Source organism: Corapipo altera, unplaced genomic scaffold (genome assembly GCF_003945725.1).
Source record: "Corapipo altera isolate COAL_440 unplaced genomic scaffold, ASM394572v1 22b, whole genome shotgun sequence".
NCBI lineage: Eukaryota > Metazoa > Chordata > Aves > Passeriformes > Pipridae > Corapipo > Corapipo altera.
In genome coordinates, this window is record NW_020884876.1 from 1,931,252 (window position 1) to 1,954,459 (window position 23,208).

The 23,208-nt window shown below is 40.5% G+C and overlaps 1 protein-coding gene, 3 long non-coding RNA genes and 1 other non-coding gene across 8 annotated transcripts in view; 2 read left to right on the forward strand and 3 right to left on the reverse strand.

Annotated features, from left to right (window-relative positions):
• Positions 1-11,701, reverse strand: part of USP46 (ubiquitin specific peptidase 46) — a 37,143-nt gene extending 25,442 nt beyond the window's left edge. The window contains exons 1-2 of one of the 2 annotated variants that reach the window (XM_027635716.1): positions 11,203-11,701; positions 10,137-10,258 (exon numbers count right to left, since the gene is read on the reverse strand). In XM_027635716.1, the coding sequence (XP_027491517.1) occupies positions 10,137-10,217 (81 nt within the window). In that variant the 5' untranslated portion in view covers positions 10,218-10,258; positions 11,203-11,701. The remainder of the gene's footprint in view (positions 1-10,136; positions 10,259-11,202) is intronic. The other variant, XM_027635717.1, reaches the window with a different exon arrangement.
• Positions 5,723-6,869, reverse strand: LOC113943640. The gene is made up of 3 exons (XR_003526401.1): positions 6,324-6,869; positions 5,899-6,255; positions 5,723-5,849 (listed from the first exon to the last, which is right to left on the reverse strand). It is a non-coding gene; the product is annotated as an uncharacterized LOC113943640 (long non-coding RNA).
• Positions 11,702-12,683: 982 nt separating the features above from the next.
• LOC113943639 lies at positions 12,684-17,180 on the reverse strand. 2 transcript variants are annotated; one of them, XR_003526399.1, is made up of 3 exons: positions 16,965-17,180; positions 15,798-15,858; positions 12,684-15,231 (listed from the first exon to the last, which is right to left on the reverse strand). It is a non-coding gene; the product is annotated as an uncharacterized LOC113943639 (long non-coding RNA). The 2 variants fall into 2 exon arrangements; XR_003526400.1 differs by having other exon boundaries at positions 16,660-17,180.
• Positions 17,181-17,330: 150 nt separating this feature from the next.
• Positions 17,331-19,877, forward strand: LOC113943939. 2 transcript variants are annotated; one of them, XR_003526512.1, is made up of 5 exons: positions 17,331-17,362; positions 17,649-17,767; positions 18,561-18,672; positions 19,092-19,172; positions 19,593-19,877. It is a non-coding gene; the product is annotated as an uncharacterized LOC113943939 (long non-coding RNA). The 2 variants fall into 2 exon arrangements; XR_003526511.1 differs by lacking the exon at positions 17,331-17,362 and having other exon boundaries at positions 17,376-17,767.
• On the forward strand, positions 18,845-18,963 carry LOC113943950. The gene has a single exon (XR_003526519.1). It is a non-coding gene; the product is annotated as a small nucleolar RNA SNORA26 (small nucleolar RNA).
• Positions 19,878-23,208: the final 3,331 nt, after the last annotated feature.

Consider the following 23,208-nt stretch of genomic DNA (forward strand, 5'->3'; position numbering starts at 1 on the left):
ACATTATTACAGATGGTTTAAAGATAATTCAGAATTCAGTTTAAACCTACCATATCAAAAATAGAAAACATATTAGTCTACTGAGGTTAATCAACAGCAAAAATCAACCATGACTACTTAACATGGTTTTAAGCATACTTGTGCTTGTTTCCACTCCCAGCTAGTCATTTTGGTCACTTCTACAGTGAAAACCTGCTCAGACATTTTAATGCAATTCACTCTCTATGGTTTTATAAATGGTTTTGTGCTTCAGCTAGGAGAAATATCCTACCACAGCTGAATCTACTGTAGTTCCATAAAAATCAGCAAGAGTAGCAGTGTGGCCACAGAGCCTGAAATGAGGAGAGGTTGCATAAGTCAATGAAGTGGTATTTGGAGTATATTAAATAAATTCATAATAAAGGAGACTGACTCCTTCTTAAAAAAATACACTAATGAAGGAAATGCAATGAAGTGACTGTGGTAGCGAGATCTTTTGAGAATGAGAACTAGGTCGATGTGGAAACTCCTACTATGTATTCTGTGGTGCTGGTGAACCTTGATTTCTCAAAGTTTTACCACTTAATTAGACAATAAGTATTCAGCCCTTATAAAATGGCAAAGACATACAGCTAGAGACATAGTCAAGCATGGGTCAATTCAGGCAAAGCCAAGATTTCTACCATAGCACTGCTCCAAAGATATTCTCACCATATGACTCATATTTTTTCCTCTTGTTGTTTTGCTCTAGGCCTTCTAAAGAATAAGACTGCCAGTTTTCTTTTCAGTTGAAATTTCTGATAATGTTACTAAGAGTTTAATTTGCATGCTGTATCACATGAAACAGATTAAGTAAAAAAAAAACCAAACCAAACAAACAAAAAAGCCAACCCTGCCATTCCTTTACCTAGCAGGTAAACAAAATAACAGTTCAGTAGAGAAAAAGACATCAGATTAGATCATTAAATCACATGTAGCAAAGTAACCTAAATACAATTATTCTATGAAGTGAGAAATAGAATAGAGCTAATATGAAAGATACTGTCATCAGAAGACAGCAAATCAGGCTAGACATTGTACTGTGACAAAGCTATAAAAAATTGCACTAACTTTCTAGAAATATACACATGTTTAATTTAAAGTAAATGAATGCAGTAAAGAAATTAGGACTTTTTATAAGCCACCTATTAAATGGGTATCACTACATAAACAGAAACACAGTAAGAATAAACTTCAAAGAATAAAAGACAAAAGAAGAAATAAGAGGAAATATCTTGTTCACAAGAAAATCTAAAAAATATAAGGACAAAAACATATAAAAAGTTGAATCATGAAAACGGAAAAACAAATATATAAAGAGACCAATGAAGAAAGATGGTTGGTCCATGACAAAGGGTTTTGGTTCATATACAGCTATGAAGTAGATTTTTTTTTCTTAGTATTCAGGGAAAGTGAGAGCAACATGCTAGAAATAGAGCTGTTTCCTGAAGGGAGAGACTTTAGACAAACTAATGGTGATGTTAAGGCTGGTAGAGGAGAAATTAAAGTAAAAATAGAAATGGCTTCAGGGCTAGGCAGCCTGAGTTTCAGGATTTTGGAAGGCACAGCATAATGGGAGGAAAGGGAAAAAGAAGATTTGAAACAACAAATGGCACTGGTCAACAAATGGCAGTGATGGATAACTCAAAAGAGAGGAAGCAACTCTAAATGAAATCCCAAATTAGCTCCCAGAAGCCACATAAAGAAAGAAGAGTAAGGGAAGAGCAAGCAATATCACAGTATGCAGCATATATGCAGCTGCTTTCAATAGACACGATTTGTCCCCAGTGCTGGACTTTGGCTATCCTCAGGGACAACCTCAGCTTTCAGAGGGATATGTGAGTAATGGAAATAGCTGAACCAGCCTTCTTACGAACTCATTGATATTATATTCCAAACCTGAAATTTTTCTGTATTTTTTAAAGTGTACATCCTACAAGATGACTGAGTTTAACCAGATTATCTCTCTTTTTGTTCTAGGAAGCAAAGTTTTATTGTTCCTCCAGCAAAGTTATTTTGGGTCTTTGTTGCCACAAGGGAGTATAGGAAAGAGAGAAAACTTATGGGACTTCATAGCTGAAAAAGCACTGTGCATTCATTATTTTGTAGGAAAAATGATTTAAGAAAACATATCTAAATCAATAATTTTTGTGCATTTCTTCCAAAGAGTTTTATTATCATTAGGCAAATTATAAGAGCTTGAAAAGAGATGTCTAACCTGCTGGTTTTTGTTGTTTGTTTGTTTGTTTTTTTGCTGGATGCACTAAACTATCTCTAAACACAGATATAAGTGTCACATATACCACAAATAAATTCAGCTCTTAGCTGTGTGGTTACCAAGAAACATATAAAACCTGACAGCCTTGAAATCCTGAGCCACTTAAAATCTTGAACAAAGTGTTTAAGGTACTCAGTCTTACATAGCTTATAAAACATAAGTAAGTTTTAAAAACATTGACCATTAAAGTTTCCAGGATTATGCAACTTTTACCAAACTCAATATTCTCTCATGAGTCTGTCTGCATTCCCAGCTTAATTGGTTTTGGATTAGCAGCACTCAGGCTTTTGCTGGAACAAGTAGCAAAACCATTGGTTTTGGCCAATTTCCTTCTTCAGAACACATAACCTCAGGATGGCCTCACCAGTCGAAAAGAGACTGAGGTTTGCTTACAGGCTATAATTTCTTCAATAACATTTTTTCTGGGCCACTTAGATTGTATATGTGGTACCTCAGAGCATTCCAAAAGCAAGGCACCTTCTAGACTCAATCACAGCTGCACCAGCTGGAATACTTTTTGATAACCCTGAGACAGAAGTAAAAATATCTTAATTAAATCTCCATATAACATGAGTTATGAGGGCTGCAGTTATGTTGCAGAACAGGTTTAGAATTCAAAATTATTTTTTGGTAATGCTTTTCTTTTAGAGAAATTGTCTAAAGAGCTGAGACAAATGGAAGATTCTGCACATGAAGAGAAGAATCACCTATACATGCACAGAACGGGAAACAGCTGACTGAGGTAGTAGTCAGCTGAAAAAAAGAAAGTCTGTGTGTAGTATAAGATGAATAAGCCACAGCTATGCAGTGTTTTTTTAAAAAATCCCCAAAATCACAACAACAAATATTGACAACATAATGAAATTCTTAGATGGGAGTCACAGAGGGAGTTCACAAAGTTTCTAAAGTAGTTTTCCTGTTTAACTTGTCACTGGTAAGACTTCAGACAGAATCTAAATCCAGGCTTGGTTTAAAGGAAGATAAAAATAACTGGAAAGAATCCAAAAAAGGCAGTAAAAATGAAAAACTCAACTCTAGGAAAAAGTGACCTATAAAAAAGGGTTGAATAGGGTTTAGTTGCGTAAGACAGAAGAGGCTGAGGCATGGCCTGACAAAGGTTTTCGGATCATATACAGCTATGAACTAGATTTACTAGATTAGTCTACAGTTTGTTACAGAAGGCAGCTAGTCTCTTCTTAATCTCAATGGTGGACAGGATGAGAAGTACTAAGCTCAAACTACTATAATGTAGATTCTGGTAAGACATTAGGAAACATGATGTAATCACCATCACTGGAATCTCCAAGTTTGACTGTTGTACATCAGAAGTAACATAGGTTTATCAAATGGAATTCCAATAGACAGTTGGAGACTTTATTGTCCTAGGAGAGTTTAGAGTTTAGATGACCTCTTACTAGGTCATCAATTGTGAAATCAAAAAATCAAATAACTGCAACACACAATATCCAGTAATGGCTGGTTTGAAACTCTCAGCACAACAGCCTTCTCTGTAAAGGCTGAGCAAATCCAAGAACACGCTTACAATGCAGGCCTGATGGTGGAGATACAAGCTCATTTCTTCCCCAGAAGCACTAATATGCTGTGGTGTTGAGTACATAATGTCATCATGGCTGGGCTTTGCGAACGAAGATTTGGGAAGGCACTATCCACATTTGTTACAGGCACGTTGGTGACTTATGAGGCCAATACGAGACAGACATATCCGATTGCAAAAGGCACAGCAGAAAGACTCCTTAGATGGTGTATTCTGCAAGACACGGTTCTTTCTGCGTTGCCTTTTCTCCTCAAGAGTGATCCTGTGTGTGTTCTCAAAGGACACAGCTGCATTATAGATGGTGTGTCTCCAGGCCTCCCGATTGGAGGCCAGAGTAGACTAGTTATGGTGATCAATATGGCCAAGGCTGAGATGTTGTTTCAGGGAGTCCTTGTGTATAAGTGTATCTACCAAACAGCCAGCTAAAGACATTTTCTGAGGCTAAAGGAAGATCAGTAGAAGAAACTTTCCTGACTGCTTCTCTGATTGGCTGTGACTTACTGTCCTGGGTTACACAAAAAGTCTTTTCTCTCCAAATAAGCTTCTTTGGCTCTTTGGTGGTTTGCCTTCTCTAAAGAGACTGAACTGCTAGTGATTAATGACTCAAACATGTGACCACCTGCAGTGCCTGCTCAAGAGATTGGACTATTGGTGCTCATGGCTCAATCCACAGTGTGCTTTGCTAACAATGTGCAGGTTAGCCACCCAGGCCAGGGGCTGAAGGCATGCACATCCAACACCTCAGGGTATAAGCTGCATGTTGAAGACGGTAGTGTAAGGAAAGAGGCAAATCCTGTGAGGTCGGGTAGTGTTTCTTTTTCTTTACCTGGATGACTCAGCTGTGGTAACTTCCTGGAAGATTCACACCTAGCCTGAAGGTTTTCCTCTCTTGTTCATGAGCCATTATGGACTCAGCTGCACTGATGTTAGAGACAGGTGCAACATCTCAGAAGACTCACAAAGTATCCTGTTACTCCCAGTGTTACATCATCCAGTGTAAAACTCCCTGCCCCAGGGGAGGTATCAGAGGCATTCCCATGTTCCGTGTTTCTGAGCATATATAACTCTGGGCTTCAGGGCTTCCCTCATCACCTGGGGCTTACACCACCACTTCGACTGATCTGGACTGTGGCCACTGCTTTGACCACTGAACACTGAAATTGCAACAACCAAGTCTCATTACTGGATCTAGTGGGTGTCTTGTGGGTCCTTCCAATCACCCAGGGGTCTGCAGTCCTGCTTCAACTGCCTTTACCAGCACCGCAGCCTCACTCCAGGGCCACACAAGCATCTGCCATTTCCTGCCAGCACTGGCTCTCCAACCTTTCCTGCCAAATCTTCTGAGCGTGGGGGAAGAAAATCACTTGGAAGGGCAGCCATCTTGTCTTTGTCCTGTGGCCAGGTGTGTTTTCTCTGGGCGGGGGAGGCCGGATGCCATTTTGATTTGGTCCGGTGGGCAGAGCTTGGAAAGTTTCTCCTCACCGTTCGGTTTAACCCACTTTTATCAGTATGGTTATCAGCATTCTTCTTGGTAAAGAGTTATTTTTTTCACTTACATCTGGGCATATTTGGTCTCTCCATGTATATTGGAGAAAACAGGGGTATTGAATTCAAGGGAGGAGACTTCTGTATGAGGTCTCTGCCCCTCCAGATTGTCTCAAACTGAATCACACTCCAGGTAGTGACTCTTCATATCCATCAGAACCTCACCTCCTGCATGGCATTTGCCCACCACAAACAGTTAATCAGGGTCCAGAGTCTGCTTTTAATCCCATCTCTTCCACAATTCAGGCTCACTCAGCCTTACTTGTTGCTGTTAAATTCGGGATGGGCAGAGCGACACAGAATCTTCTTCCAAAGCAGGGACAGGATTACAAGAAGGCTGTAAACACTTTATTGTAACAGGTTGCAAACATTTATACTTTTCACATATCATACATGTCAACTTTCTATTGGTGCCTTCCATGTAAACATATATCAGGCTATACACATGTCATCCTGCTATTGGTACACATAGATCAGGCCATCAGGCCATCCACATGTCAACCTTCTATTGGTACTTTCATGTATACACACACCAGGATTGGTTGCAAACTAGTAAACACAGCTTTTGTCCAGTCATCCTGACTTGCAGAAAGTACAGGAAGTCCATTTCTGTCTTCCATCTTCTTCCTGTCTGAAAGTTGCCCACATTCTTCTGCATGCTGTGTTCTCTTCCTTTCAGGGGTATCCTGTAATTTGGTTTATGTCCACTGCTTCGTAGATAAATGCCAGGCTGCTGACAGGCTTGCTGTCAACCCTGACACTTACTGGGCTGTAATTAAGAGGTTCCTTTATTCAGGTGTTTAGCATAACCTCTGATTTACTCTTCATTCACCAACATGAAGCCAAAGACTACATGCATCTAAAAGAAACACATTGTAAAGCACACATTGTATTAATGAACTGCCCTTCTGTGCTTATCTTATAAACAGCTAGTAAGTGTGTAATAACCACTTTAATCATAACAAAGGTATTCATGGAAGACGAGCTCAGCCTTTATTCCAGGTTATCCATTGAAAATTATGTATTTGCATGTTTCTCATTTTGCACATCCGACTCTATCCAATGAAAAAACATTTTTTGTGGACATCTGTTTAACTTTTGATGGAATGCATATTTTCTACTTGAAAGTCTAGTACCTGTTTGTCAGCCATACTCTCAAGTTTCTCATTACTTCAGAAAGGTATTACAATAATTAGACTTCATATTCTCTGTCCTTTTCATATTTTTTCTGTATTTTATATGTATGTCATACTGAAATTGTGCAGTCTTGAGACTATGCTTCTAACATTACTTTGCCTGAACTCTTTGTAACTAATTTTTTTACAGATTTAACAAATTGGTTTTCCTTTATCAATCTAAATATGCCTTCAGATAGCTGTTTTACTGTCTTGGCATGTACTATTTTGCCTTTATCTCTGTTTATGAGAAGATGTAAAAAACATGAAGAAATACACACTGCAGATTGTTCAAATTAATAAACATTCTTATTATATGAAGCAGAATGTTACTATTTTTACAATTAAAATTGTAAATTTTTTTATGTCAAGCATTTTCCAAATCCATGTTTGTAGGCTTGAGTCTTCATTCTGCCAGTGCTCTATATTTAAACAAACTCTACAATGAGTCTCTAAAATCGTGCTATTAAAAACAAACAAACAAACAAATCCAACATTTATTCTTATTTGTTTCCAGAATGCAGGGACTACCGGGCTTCTCAGATGATACCTTAAATCAAAAGCAATCCGAATGTGTTCAGAGTAACCCATTTATTAAATTGACAGAACAGTCTGAAGTGCAGATTGGATTATTTGAAATACTCTTACAAAATTATGAAAGAAGGGGTTAATACCTGTTCTCAACTGAATTCTAAAAGAGAGAATGCTTCACAGAGCTTGTTAGCCAGATCTGTAAAAATATATGTCAATACATTCTGAAATTATTAGGTGTCCTTCACTGCACGTAACAATAAGATCCCTAGGGCACAGCTGCAGCATGAGCTTAACTCAGAACTCAAGACTGTACCTAAAGCTCATCAACAGAGAAACATACTGCAGAGTATTTCAGTAAGAAACAGCCTTAAAATGCCAGCATGCCTATCCACCTTTGAAACAGCATTTTATACTGGAGTTGTCTGGTTACATTACAGAAACAATAACCAAAGAGGATTACAGTACTGTAGGGGCTAAATCACAACCCTATTTGGTGTCTTCAAGCGTTACATGGCACTGGATGTTGGTGTTCCCTCAGATAGGGTTTCTCCAGTGTATCTTATGCTTCTTCACATCTATTGTACCTATCCTACATAAAAGGTGACAATTGCCTATTGCATACATCCCTCTGGTGAACATGGTGCGCAGACAGAGTGAAGAAGCTTTTACAGTGTCTGAAAGGCAGGTAAAATGAACATCTTGGGGACCAGACCTCCCTTTTCAATGAGCATGGTCATCATGCCCACACAGAGTTCCACTGATTCCTTCAGGCACAGTTGCCTTCATCCCCTCCACCCCCAGAACAAGTTTTACCTCTTAGGTCTCATTAGGCCAATCAGTGCATAATAACTAGTACTATTGTTATTATTAAAATTCAGGGAATAAAACTGGTAAAAGCCAATAGAGGAATCTTGTTTAATTCTAGAAAGTTGTGCAGTTAAATATTTACTACAAGTAAATGCGCTAAGTGGAAATTTGCCCCAAATATTTTTTCCTTCCTGGTTAGTTCCTACTGTGTCTGTCTCAGCATATGAGAGCTTATCCAGTGAATACATAGTACTAAAGCTCTTTTGCAAGGAAGTTAAATACTGTCCTTGGCTTCCTTGCTCCACTACGCCTGTTTTGATCCTTCCTGAAAAGACTAACCATCTCTACCATCTACAGGAGATCAAAATTGCAACCCAAGATACCAAACATCAGGCAGTCAATTAAATAGCAAATGTGTATCTTAAAATGTTGACTAGACAGGTTCTCTTGAGCTAAATTAGTAATTAATTCAGCCAAAATTCAGCTATTTTTTCCCTTAGGACACAAAAGCACTTGGACAAACACACAAAAAGCTCTGTCAATAAAGGACTACCATTGAAAACATAATCTATGTTGCATTCAGAGAGGGACAAGTATTTCAGGACCCTCTGTGTCTCTTTCCATACTTTCCCCCACCCAATCAGAAAATCAACCAGACATCATCTTTTTTTTTTTTTTGCAAAAATTAAGAAAAAAATCTCTGTGAACACTCTCAAGTGGAATGGGAATGAGAATGGGAATGGGAATGGGAAAGACCTTGACTTTTTTTTTCATTATTAAGTTCAACGAGGTTAAAAAACTTACAAACATACTAACAAGCAGCATTATATACAAAAATATATAATATTATATATATATATAAATTTTATATATATATTATATTACCTAAGAATTATACAGCCATTTCTTAGTCCACAAACTGTAATAGCTCAGTTTTTCAAGTACTATATTATAGTGCAGCAACAAGGTCTGGGAATTAAGATCTTTGTATGGTAGATTTCCACAGATGCCCTAAAACAAACTAGCACTGCAAATATTCAGGTTTTATACAGGCAAAAGGTTTACTTTTATACCTCTAGCTTCCTGGAAGGTGGTTGTAGCTCCTCCTACAAACCACTAAGCTCAAGTCCACCACCTGACCCAAGTAGACACATTTTTGGACAAGCCATAATGCAGTGTTGTCAATACTTCCACGAATTTCTATTTCTCTTACAGCCCCAAATTTCTGTAGCTGTTCTGCTTTTTGCCTAAAAGAACTTCCAATCCCTGTGGGTTATCCAGAATAGACTAAATGTGACCAACACAACATAACATCTTTAAAAACTACGTACATAGACCCAAAGGAATATGTAGCCTAAAAACATCATTATCATTAGAACAACTTCACCTTCTGTCACAGTACCACGAGCTAGAATTGCCTTGAAGTATGAATTCTTGTATGCCTTTTCTGCCTGAGGCTCTCATTCTTCCCTTCAGTTTCTCCATTTCTCAGATGCTACTTTTGCAAGATATACTGGCAGTGACAGCTGAGCAGTACACCACTAGAACAACCTCATCAGTTTTGCTATGAATCTGTTCAGTCTTTGAGAGAAGCATACTGCATACAAGTGCATCTGTCTGAAGCACATGAAAAAACCATGGAGTTCCTAGTACTTTATGCCAATATTAATGTCTTACAACCACCTATGAGTCTCCAGCTCCCCTTCATGTGGTGCTCTTTTATACAGTTTGCAGGGCATCACATTGACCATTAATCAGCAGTAAAAACTGAAGCCTGCCTCAGAAGGAAGGTAAGTGTGCCCAGGTTTTCTCCTCAGTCCTGTACTGTTTCCTAAACCTCTCTTTTCAGTGTCCTCGCCCATTGGACTGGTAATCATTAAGAACAATGAAAAGTTCAAAAAACTTCTTACTGTTGGTGAAGAAAGATGAGAATTCAGATTATTTTACCCCAAATCTGGATGTTGTATTAATTTTTTTAACCCCAGAACCAACTCTTCCTGTCTGCATTTCAGAGTAGGCATTTCAAAGGGAGGACTGAGGCTTAAGTCAAAACTATGCATGGGATGTCCCAGGCATCCGGTTAGAAATGAAAGAACAAGCCCACTCAAGTGGAAGTGTGGGCACTTGGGAGGGGGAGCAGGCTTGCAATCTGCACTCCCTCCCCCAGACCACTGCTGCTGACCCCACAGGAGCCAGGCCTCTGGGGCTGTGCCTGTTGCCTTACCCTAGAGGTAGGCTCCATTCTCCAGGGCAGATGAATGGTATGTGTGGCATCACCAGCACAAGGCATGCTGGGGCACCACATGGAGGGAAGTTGGCAACTGCGTATAGCTGCTCTTGAAGAACCTGGAAATAAGGGGGAAAAATACAGACTAAAACAAAAAAATGTACAGAAACAGGCTTCTCTTCTGTTTGAATTGGGGTGCTTGCACACAACCAGTTCTTTTGTGAGTTTGCTACTGTCTTACTGTATTAATAAACCTTTAACAAAGTTTGAGCTCCCCCTCTTCCCACCAAGAATTTTCAAAAACCTAAACCCAACCAGATGCTCAAAGTTTGTTAGGATTAAAATGAAACCCAAGAACAGTGCAGAAAGCGTCCTTTCAAAGGATGGAAAGTACAAAAGTCTGAACATAACAAACAAAAATGTTAATGTTTCCTTATTCTTTCCTAATTGCCTAGTCTGGTTTAGAGAAAGCTAAGTGATTGAAGAGTACTTAACAAACAGCAGTCCTCTTTGAGTGGCATGCAGTGCAAGTTAAACCCTGTCCGCTCTTAAGCTAAGACTTCCTAAAACAGATCCAGAGCATTTGGATCCAAAGGGGTGTTATTCGTTTTTTGTGTAACCTGGAGAGCTCTTGGCCCCATGAGACCACAGGGTGCCTGCCTGAGAGGGTTAAACGGGGTCACTGACTTAATGTGGATTCCCAACTCAACTTGGGTCCTTTCGCAGGATTATTAAGGCAGGAGGAAAGGCAGGAGGAAGTGCAGGAGAAGAGAGGGTGGGCCACGGCTCCGTGGGCAACGCGTCCCGCTCCGGGCACCGGCACCGGCTCTGCATCTCCGTCCCTCCCCGGCCCACGCCCGGGCTTGCGCCGGGAAAAGTCCTCTGGACATCGTCACTCTCCATCGGCCAACTCCACCCCAGGCACGTCCCGGCGCAGCCTGCCCGGCTCCCCCGCCACGGGGGCAAGGGACGGGGTCCCTCCGTTTGGCTGCGTTCCTGGGGCATCCCCCCTCTGTCGGCCCCTTCGGGGCTGCCGTGCCGCCCGGCCCCCGCCAGCACTCACCATATTACAGATGGAGGCGATGTTTCTGACAGTCATTAGTCTAAAGGTTGCAGCGATCCCACACCGCCATCTTTATAAGGTGAAAACAGCCCCGCTCATGGTGGGAAGAGCGCAGGAAGGGATAGGGGGCGGCGGCGGCTCCTGCTCCGGGGCTGGGTAAAACCAAGAGGAGGGGACTGCACAGGCACCCTTTGTGCCCGCAGAGCAGTGAGAAGGACGGACCTTCCCGGCCTCCCTCCCCCCGGCGGGTCACCGGGAGCTTCAGCAACGCTGGGAGAGTGGCCGCATCTCCGCTCCTTCCGCCTCTGCCTCTCGCACGGTCCGCAGGGCCCCGGGCTCCCGCTGGAGCGCTCAGCCGCGTCTCTGCGCCAGCCGGCACGGCGCTAATCTCTCCCTTCCTCCTCCTCCTCCTCTTTCTCCCCTCCTGGCGGCTGCCGCTACCGCTCGCCGCTCCATCGCAGCGCCGCGCCCGCTGATCCACTCTGACAGCGCCGGGGAAGGAAGGGAAGGGAAGGGAAGGTCAGAGGCAGTGCCCGGTGCGGGGCACCCCCGGCGGGGCGGCCGCCGCCGCAGCCAATGCGCTGCGGGGCCGAGGGGGCGCGGGGGGGGCTGCGCCTGCCGCCCCTCCGCACGGGCGCTCCGAGGGGCTCCTGGTGCCTCAGTCGCCGGGCCTGGAATGGCCACGAGGCTGCAAAACTCGGGCCTGAATGCGTACAAAATAATACCTGCAGGTAGTAGGGCGAAGGACAGGAAGGCAGAGTGCAGGCAGGAGGACATGAATGTGTGGCAGTGACGACAGCACTGTGCTTTGGGACATGCTCTCTTCACCTGATTAGAGTTACACAGGAGCCCAAGCACTTGCAAACCCCAGAACAGTAGGCTGGAATGTAATTTACAGCCCACAGTTGTTGCTTTGTATTGCCATTCATGCAGATAACATTTATCTTCACAAATGCTGCTTTGGGACCGTGTCCACACCACATGTCTTAGTGCTCACTCACAAATTCGCAACATGTGGCACCGTTAATGCAATAATCTCAGTTTCCCTTCAAACACAAGCAAGTCGAGGTCCATGTTTTTCTCCAAGGTAGAGTGTATGAGTGTATTAAGTTTACACACAGGATAATAGGCACAAGGTTGTTAAATAGCTAACTTGAGGTCACACAGCAAATCTCTGAGAGAAGCAAGAATGGAGTTCAGCTAGGGGAATCCTCATCTTAGAATTCCCCTTTTCCTTAGCAATTATTGCTGTTTTCAGCAGAAGCTTAAGGCCTGTTTATTGTTCCTCTGCTATGCTGATGTAATCACTCAAATGAAGAGAGAGAACTGCTAATGGTTCTACAGGCATCTCTGCTCTTAATAGCACCTGAAGTATGGCATGCTTATGCTTGGCTATACTTTTTACTACATGATGAATATAATAACTGCGCTTATAAGAGCCTTGCTCCACAGGCTTTATTTACAGGAAACCTTCTGGAGTCAGTGATTTTATTTTTATTTCAAGAGAAGGTCTTACTAATTAGAAGATTACTAATAAAAATCTGGCATCAGCAGTAGCATCTAAAGATAAATTCCTGCCCTAGAACAACTTTAGGTAAGTGGCCCCAATCCAGCTCCTTGTGGACAGGTGCCTACTTTATAGAAATGGTATCAAATTTGGCATTAGTTGGTCTCCTGTTGACAGCTTCAGCAAAGAAACCCAAAATGCAGTCAGTTGTCATGGAGAGAGAACTTTCTTTCCTCAGTAAGCTGGATTAGTTACATTAAATCACTACAGACATATGAAATACAGAATGGAGAAAGATTTTCAGACTTAATAGAGTGAAGTCATCAGGACCACTAAACTGCTACATAAATCCACAAACCACTACACGAAAGAGCCATCAAATAACATAGTGCTGAGAAAAAACCCAATCTTTGGTATAATCTGTTAAATTAATAATTTTACATCATATGTGTTTGATCCCAAGTGTTTAATTTGCTTAAAGTCAAAGGGTTGGATTACATGTAATATGACAGGTTTTCTCAGCATAGCTGTGGGAAATGGGACTTAAACTGAAGTGTCACTTCAGGACTGGTCACCTTTGGCCTCAGTTCTGAAGCAATCAAGGCTTGATCTGTCTCCAGGCATTTCTAAATAGCCTGCAGAGATTGGACAGTACTGCAATGTACCTGGGTTTTAAACTGTGATTCCTTTTATTTCTGAAGCCTAATCATGTATTCTTTGCTTGCAGCCAATTTATTCCAATTTACTGTAGAGAATCACACTTGCTCTCAGTGGAAAGTTATGGAGCAAATGAATGGGTTTGAAAGGTGATTAAAAATTTAAATGAAACAAAATGCAGTGTCTAATAAAGCCATTTGTGTCACATGTATCTAAAGGTCAAGGATATTATTTCCATAATATGAACACGAGAGAAATCATACAAAGTAAGAAAAAAAAAAGTAAGGAAAAGGTGGTATTCTTATCATTCTGCTTTCTGACTAATGCCAATTACTTGACTTCAGAGTAAATTTTCAGGTCATTTCTGTTTGTTAAAGTGTTTTTTTTTAACAAGAAATGAAACTGCTACTAGTTAAGCACTTACTGGTTGTTGAAGGAAATATTTGTAAACACACATCATTCTGTGAAGAATTCAGTATTGTTTTCCTTAATGCTAATATAAATACTTTAATTTAAAGGGGGACACATTTAATATGTTATTTCTTAGGATTAATAATAAAAATAGGAAATAATATATGAGTGTTTATGTGTCAGTTTGACAAGAGTTTAGGACTTTTTTGTTCTTCAGTCACATATCAAACCAGGAAAGAAGAAAGAAACATTCAGGCTTGAAATGGACTGGTGTGTGGTTTTGTTTTCTTCTGCTGTTGTAATTTCCAAAACTAGAAACTTTATTTCTGTAGCTTTTTGAAGATAAAAAAAGTGCTAAGCAATGCAACAAATGGTACTTACAAACATTAGAGGAACTGCATAAATAAAGAACAGTGCACAATTGTTTCCACTCTAAAGCATTGCACTGTATCTTCATAACAAACAACTAACCCTGTGTTTCTTCTGAGTGTTAGACAAAGAGAAGTAAAACAAAGGACTATTTATAACCTAAGAGTGGTTATATAATTTCTGTTGAAAGGTAAAAAAAAATCCTCCTGCATTTAATTTTAGATCCATCTTGGTCTCATCTGGCTATATACTTCAACATTTTTATTTTGCTACATAGAATAAGAATCTACTGTAAATATCCTCTTTGGCTAGCAGAGGCATGGACTTTCATAACATTTTCCATCTGACTTTCTCAGAGTACTTTGCAAGCATTCACTCAAACTTGTTAAATTATTTGATGGCATGTTAATATTAGCTTCTTTTACAAAGCAAAAAAACAGGCAGCAAAAATTTAGTGACTTGTCCAAAGTTACACTGCAAAGATGGTAACAAATCTGGGACTAGAATATCTGCTCACTCTGTACTACAAAGATGATATTGCATTTCATCTCCAAAAATCTTGAAAAATTCCACAGAGGGTTCATTGATGTTTTTCTTGTAATAAACTCAGTTCCAGAAATGGGTAATCATCAGTTGTTTTGCTGAACAAGTGTTTGGAACAGAATCAAACTTAGGATATATTTCCAGCCAATTAAAAGACCATTTCAATTGAAAAGGCAGTTAAAACAACACTAAGGTTTTCTGGAAGATTGGAAAATGTATAATAAGAATTAAAAGATAATTCAAATATCAGAAATACTTTCAGTGCTGACAATGTAGCTTTAGAATTTTACAATTTTTTTAATATATATTTTGTATCTCATTTTAAATTATATTCTACTAAAAATAGCAATATATCTTTAATAGGATGGTAGATATGTAGACACAAGCATGAGGGAGGATTTTCCATGAAGCTTGGCCCCCACTGCAGAACAGACTGGGAGCTTTAGTACAATGCCAAATGCTAACTTGCAGTCCATGGATTGAGTCTGTAGTGCATGGCTTGTAACAGGTCCATGGAAACTACTCCATTTGCACCTGAAATTCTAATGGTAAGAGGGAGCTGTAGTCCATGAAAAATTCATGGAAATCCACAGAAGATGTGGGGAGTCTACAACCAAAAAAGCAACCCAACTTTGGAATCACTATTCTTCTTTAAGACTGTTATCTTCAAAGCAACCTCTAACCAATATTTTCAAATTATCTGAGAAATTATTGCTCTTAATTGAAAATACTGTAAAGCTTCATATTTTGGTGACAGCATGACTTGTTGGGATTCTAAAGATAAAGCACAGAAAATAAAACTTTGCATTAAATTGATCTCTGAATCTTGCTTATCTTTTTTGCTAGTGAAAACATTATACTAATTGACAAATCCACATCTACCTCTTGGTAGGACAGTAATTTACTCTACAGAGAGTAGAAAAGGACAGACAGGTCAGATAGCCTCCGCATTCCTCCTCTTGAAGTTGTGCCACTATCAGACAAAAAAGTAAGCTTCACGGAACCAGAGAGAAGGCAAACAATGCAAAGTTTGTATGGGGAAGACAGAAGAAAGCTTGTGCAGGGCAAGAAAAAGGTGTAGGATTACGCGAATGATTAAAATGCTCACCTGGCATGGATACTGATCACTGGTTTGCTGTGCTAACAGAGGTGTCAGTTTACATTCTGTACTGGAAAAGAAGAAACTACACTTGACATAAATCCCACTGGTGCAAGTGGTAAAAATTTAAAGGTTGAATACCATTTGGGGTTTTTTGCTACATTATAAAAAAGTACTGATCTGATTCAGGTGTCTGGCTGTACAAAATGGTCATTGCAGAGAACCCCACCTGAAATAACCTGGAACTATGTGTCTCACAAATTCATCTCCAGAGACTGACTTATCTAGAGTCCTGAGACAACTCTTGAATCCTGACTTCCTGACAATGCAGGGCACAGGGACTACAACTGCAATAATGTTTCGAGTATCAAGAATTAGACAAAAGTAACTAGACATGGTAAGAAACAATTTCTAGAACCATCCCTTCGTTGCAACTATGTGACTGTTTGTTTCAGAATGAATCATGTTGGTTTAGATCTGCTGAGGGTAGTTTAAATGCAGGGTCCGGATTAAAGATAGTGGGCCGACTGTTACTTTCTTTCCACACACTTAGAGGAGCTGTGCTGATAGGAACTCCGTGTGAGCCAAGACATCTCGGTTTCTCACCAAGACAGGAATCTATGAATTATCATCAATATATACACCTTTTTCAGCAATACATACACTTTTTTGTGAAGCAGGGACTTCAATTCAGTTTGGACAACTCTCTCAGGCACACAGTGTGATTCTTGGGGTGTCCTGCGCAAGATCAGGGGTTGGACTTGATGATCCTGATGGGTCCTTTCCAATTCAGTATATTCTATGATTCTATGTGAAGTCTCTGTGTTACAAATTACTAATTCCCAGTTCATGCTCATCTGCTCATACTCACCCCAAGCCCTCTCAGCAACAGCCCCAGCCAGGGAGCCCATTTTAGCTGGGGCAGAGCAGCAGTCCTTTGCACCCACGCTGAGCGCTGCCTTGCAGGACAGGCCTGGTGCCACCGTGTCACCCGTGACCTGCAGCCCCGGAGCGAGCTGCTTGTGCTCTGCCAGGGGCATTAGCGAGGCTCGAGGCTTTACCTCGCCATCCTCACAGACAGCTCTTAAGCCTCCTAAGCAGGGCTTAGACGGGAGTTTAGACAGAGATCAGCCGTATTTATTGCCTCAAAACCGCTACACAGCTGCTACTTCTCACCGAACACGCTTTTGTTTTCCTGCGCTAGAGACGTCCGAGCACGCAGAGCTCGGCCCGGGCAGGGGTGGACGATCACGTCCCGACGAAAGCCCCGTTATGACCCATTAGGGCTTCGCCTGACTGAGCGCCGTGGGGAGCGCGACTGAGCGACCGGAGCGCTCCTGGCAGAGGCGGAAGCGGGCGGCCCCCTCCCCCCGCCCCCGCTGGACGCTCTGCCCTCGGGGGCTCCGAGCTGCGGCCTTCACCGGCACCGCCCCGCGGCGCGCGGGGTCACGCGCGTCAGCCCCGCCAATAGACAGCGGAGGAGTGCGCCGCGCGGGGTCTCGCGAGAGCGCGGGGCGGTATTTAAGGCCACGTGGGGAACCGCGGTTTCTCTTTACCTGCAGGCCTCCGGTGCGGTAAGGCCGCAATGGCCGCTCGCTCTGCAAGGACGGGCTGGGGGAGGGCGCGGGGGGGAGCAGGGGGGTGCGGGACCTGCACCACCTTCCCTTCACATCTTGCCCTCTCGGAGCTTGACAGTGCTCCGGGGAGTCAACACAGGGGGATAGAGCAGCTCTCCCTCACAAAAACCCAGTGCGGAGCCCTCCTCTCCGCCCTGCATCCTGTCGTGAGGCACAAGCGACCCCTCTCGCCCTCTCCGCGGCCCCCTCACTGTCCCAGGCTGACGCTTCTCTCCCTCCGCAGTGTGTCCCGAGGTACCGGCGAGTCCTTACAATGTCCCCGGCGGGCAGGAGGCCGAGCGAGGCGGATCTGGGCCCGGGGAAGCGCTGGAGATGTGTGGCCACGCATTTGGACACTCATGGGTGAGGGGCACACCGACCTCCTCCGCTCCCCTACAGGCTGGGGTTGGTTACAAAAGGCTTCTGACTTCAATAGGCTTTAAATCCCGACGCTTTTTAAAGGCAAACTTATTTATGGGGATACTGCCCTGTATCTCTGAGACAAGACAGTGTTTGTGTGCATTTGCACCCTTCTGTTCTTTGAATTGCAGATATTGAGCTGCACAGACCCTGAATCTGAATTCACTGCAGTGGTTTTGTATTTTTATAGGGTGCGTCAAGAATATTACACTTAGACCCTGCAGTGTTTAGAGTATTAAATGCTGTAGGCTTGGGCTTTCTTTCCAGTCTTTTAGTATATCTGTAACAGTGTCTTTTGATACCTCTTGGTTGAGCTCTGTGTATAACTTGTTACAAGCTGTGTATATATATGTAAGTAGACACAGGGTAGCAATGAATTCTCTGGTGAAGACAGTCTACTCTGGACATTTATAGCTTCAGGGTAGCGTCAGCACAAAAAAGAATTTGGGCTTAATAAATTTTTCATTGTGTCTGATTAGTAGTATTATTTTAAAAGATATTAAAAATATATTTTATGTATTTTAAACAGGCTAATGAAAACAACTTGACAGATTAAAAAACTGATTACTTTTGATTTGATAAGCTTCATGTAAACAACCTCTGCAACTTTGTAGAAAATTACTGTAAAAGTCTAACCCAACATAGTAGCAACTCCGTATAATATGGCTTTGAGAAAGTCTAATTAAACACTAATAATTTTACTATAATCTTATTAATTTTTTTGTGTGTTGTTTAGAGGCCCGACTTAGCAACGTCACGCAAGAAATATTCTACGCATGGATAATCAGACCTAAATGTGAAGCAATGCTTGGGGCTTCTTAGGAATAAATAATACCTTCTACTGGAAGGTAAGTGTGCTCTAGTTTAATGACAATTGCAGATAATTTTAAATCTTGCTCTTTGATAATTCACAAATTTCAAGCAAATTGTAATATCTCTTTTGAGTAAATGGTAAATTCAGATCATCTTAGTTACTAAGAAACCAATATAATATAGTGTAATCTACTCCCCTTTTATGCTTTGCCCTCTTAAGTCTGGCAGTGTCTTAAGTGGCCAACACAGAGGGGTATAAGAGTTCTCCTGCAAACCCAGAGGTGAGGTTGAAACCCTTCTTTGGATCATGCTTGGGAGGAACACATTTATGAAACTACTAAACTTCATGAAGCTACTAAATCAACTTTATTAATAGCTTGTAGGAAGATTTTTGAAATGTATTCTGGTTATGTTATCTGAGTCTTAATATCAATTCTGTGTAAATCTTTTTCAGGTTTCTCAAGTCTGGTTCTTTGTGAACCTATGCGATCAATGTCTTGAATGAAGAGTTTCTTGTAAATTTTTTTGTCTCCAGGTATGTAATGTGAAAAGGATTATCAGATGTTAGTGAATGCATTGCCTTCTATATCTAAAGGAGTTTTAACTTATTCCTCACTGGAAAACAAAACAAAATAGTTTGAACTAATGGAAAACCTGTGTGGTAACTGTTAAAACTTTATATATCTATCTCAATACCAAAAAAATCTGAGGAAAGCTTTGGATAGTTATTGGATGTATTTATTCTAATAAGGCTGGTCCTCTGGAACAGAATCCATACTAATGGTATGTGAAAAGAAAATCCCTTCCTGTACAAAGGAAGTAATTTGTATTGAAAAATGACTCTGACTTAAAAGTTAGTGTCACGCAGAAGGTTCATGTAGCTCAACCTTAGGGCAGTCACCCCTTTCCTGTGTGCATGATGCCAACTGCAAATTAAATAGAACTTCTTTTACAGGGAGGAAACTAGAACATGCCAGGGACTTGAACTGATATTAAACCTCACCTTATGATTTTCCGAGTGGCTGATTTCTGACTTCATATGAGATGACTCCACTTATCACCTTCGATGTATCGTCTTGGAAGTGGAATTGACATAAGCAATGTCTAAAACTACATGTCTTCAATGATCTATTTAAACAGAAACTTTACCATTTGTCAAAACAGGTTTCTTAACAAAAACTTCTGTAATTTATTACTGTCTTTGTGGAACAATTGAAATAAAATGTGGGTATACTACCAGGATTTTGCGTGTTCCGAAGGTTTCTTATTGAGGTGCTTCCTGTATGAAGGCTTTGTTTCATGGATGGATGTAAACACTTTTGTGCTGCCACACAGAAATATTCTCTTGCTGTGTGCAAACTTGATAAGATTAATCTTAAATTTGCAAATCCACTGAAAGCGGCCTTCAATATTTTATTTTTAATGTCTGGGTTTTCTGAATTATTTTGTAACGCAAAAGCACTAAGATCAACCTGAGTTATTTCGTGAGGCTTGATGTGTTGCATGTTCTCTACAAAAGGATTATCTCAAGCTGTAAAGAACAAGTTAGCAAGAATCCCTCCCATTACTTGCATATTTTAAATGAGCAAAAAGGAAAATGTTGCAGTATTCCATGTAAAGCACAATCAGCGGGAAAGTCCTTGAAGAGCAAGTTTAATATTGTTGACCAATTGGAAGCTCGTATGTGCTTTTCAGTTGCTTATGCCTAAGTAAACATTAAAAGCATTTTCGTCAATGGTAGCTCGTTACATAAAATGATTAAATGCTTTGTATTACTAGCTAATTTTCCTTAGAATGCACAAGCAAGAATACAAAATACAGTCAGAAGTAGCTGTCAGGTGCTCCCCACTGCCGACACAGGAAAGTGAGTTAGTGTGGATTTAGGACCAAACATGTATATGTATACACACACACAGAGTCAGATTTATCCCCCAGTGAGTTGTTATCTTTATGTAAACATACACTGAAGAGTGAGTAGTAATTTCCTCTGTTAGTGGCCTGCTAGGCTTACCCAAGTCTACTTCTTTTTCTGAACTTGCATTTTGTTAAAAGACAAAACTGAATTTGAAGGGTATACAGGAGCATTTTCTCTTCATTATATTAAACCTGTCTGACAACTGTCTAGATCCTGCTATGAGAAACAATGAATCATTTTCCTGCAAGCCTTGTGAGTTGTTATACAGACCTGTGTCCCCTGCAGTCATGCTCAAGGACTAGGTTTTAGTCTATTTGGTCTTGCCTTATGTGATTGTGGTTTTATATCTGCCCTGTACAGGACTTCTAAATGTTGCTTCTCTCAGATTCAGCGTTAATTGATAGTATTCAGGCTAGACTAATTTTTAAATGTTCATTCTTGTTTTCCTTAACCAGTAAGTTTGTTTACATATGATAGCTTGGCATGATGTTTTCAGTGAGCTGTCTACACTTCCAGAACTTTCTGAAGGAATCAGAAGCTATCTTAGAATTAGGGTTGGAAATCCTTTCCAGATTTGTCATGCATTAAGTGGCATTAAATTCCATATTCTGCTCTGTCCACAAGGATCTTGTCAGAATTGAAATCTTTTGGAATCTGCAGCCAGGGTTCTGCTTTTTTTTGATACTAAACCTAAAAAAATATGCCCTCAAAGGACCTATCTGAAGCCTGAAAATAATGCTTCTTTGAGTCATGTTCTGTGCTTAGGTGCTGACTCCTTCAGGGACTTGTCAAGATTTTTTGAGACATTACTGTTCTTCAACTTCATGCTGTGCAGTTGGTGATAAAAAGTACTATTAAATCCTAATGACTTGGTCCTTATTCACAATTTTTTTTCTGAAATGTTTCAAGCAGGTCCTTGTTCATTCATTCTTAGTCATTAAAAGCTTTTGGAAAGCTCTGTATCAGAAACAAATAATTTGACTTTTGTGATGCCACCTTCAAATTCTCAAAGGCTCCTTTCATATTTGTTTTTTTCTTGGACTTGCAAATTCCTTTGCGGACTTCCTGTTTCTGATCAATTTGGAGAGATTTAATGTTCTTTTGTCATTATACTACTTAAGCATTTCTGCTGCTTCAATATCCTACAAATTTAAACTGGGTTATTACTTTTTGGGTTGATTTGGCATGACTTGCAGTGTGAAAGACAGCTGCACACGTTCTTAGTTTGGGAGTGTGAAATACATGTTATGGTGCATTACATTTTGCCCATGAGACTGTCTTTAAGCAACATTTTATCTGTTTAGCTAAACTGCACCCTTTTTGGCTGATAGTAGCTGGTAGTTTTAAACAGTTTCATTGCTCGCTACTTTTTTTCCTCTTTTTTTTTTCTCCTTTCTTGAAAGAAATTTATCTTAAATTTCAAGAAGTTCAATATAAAAATGTTTTAGGATCTACTTCTTTCCATCACTGACAGTTGAAGGTTTGTTTTGTGTTAGTCTGTCTGATACAGAAGATAAGCTTTTTCACATTAGTGGCTTACACAGTGTACTGGCAACATGGTGTACAAGTTTTCCAACAGAATTGCTGTGTCAGTGAAGGCCTAATTTGCTGCAGCTTTTAATGAAATACCCACATGCCACTAAGTGATGATGTTGCATGTAAGGTCCAGTCTTTGCTGCTTTCTCCTTATGACATACCTCGTCAGAAAGGCTGATGAAGAGAGAGACAATCCATTTCAGACATGATCAACTATTTTGATTTCACACAGCACAAATGGATTAAGTTTAGCGGTTTTAGTACATCTGGAGAGAGATCAAGACTGAAATAAAGTATACTTGGGACTCAGTAGTGAGCACTTAATATTTCACCTATCTTGTTCTTCAGGTAACTATGCAATCTTTAGGCATTATTCATTAAAAACTGAACTGGCTTAATGCAAAATCCAAGCAGAGATTGTATTTTCAATTAAAGAAGTATCAAATTATTTCATGTATTTATAGGTCTTATGATTTTTTACATTTGACTTTGTTATCACTCGGGGCCATTACTCTATGCTGAAGGCTCATTTTGAAGAAACACTGATTGGAACAATAAATCACTTGAGAGTACTTTTTTCTAAAACTTCTCATGAGTAGTTATAAGAAATCTCACCTCAATTAACTTTGGCTTGTTTCTTTTCCATCTATAGGCTTTTTGAAATATGAATACATCAGGCATCACTCACCTAATTAAATTTATGATATATCATGTTAAAATAGTGAAGCAAAACAAAGGGATTAGTATTAGTGTAGGCATTTTAAGTATGTCTAAAACTGATAACTTCGTTGTTGTAAATTCACCCTGACTGCTGCCTTGGGGGACTGTATGCTTGGGGCTGCCCAGTTCACTAAGAAACCTGGTTTGTATCAATGCTATTCTCTAAATAGAGTTATAACATTGCAATTTTCCCTTTTGTTTCTCATTGGAAAAGTGAAGGCTAATAGAAGAAAAAAAGCCAGGTTTACCTGAGAATATTCAAGGGCTACCTGGTTGTCTTACAGCATCACAGATTTTTGTCATCTAGCCTTGTTACAGGCTAAATGGCATGAACTCAGATCCTGCCATTTTATAAAGTTTTGTATGTATGGTTTGTACAACGGATTATATGAGTTTGAGG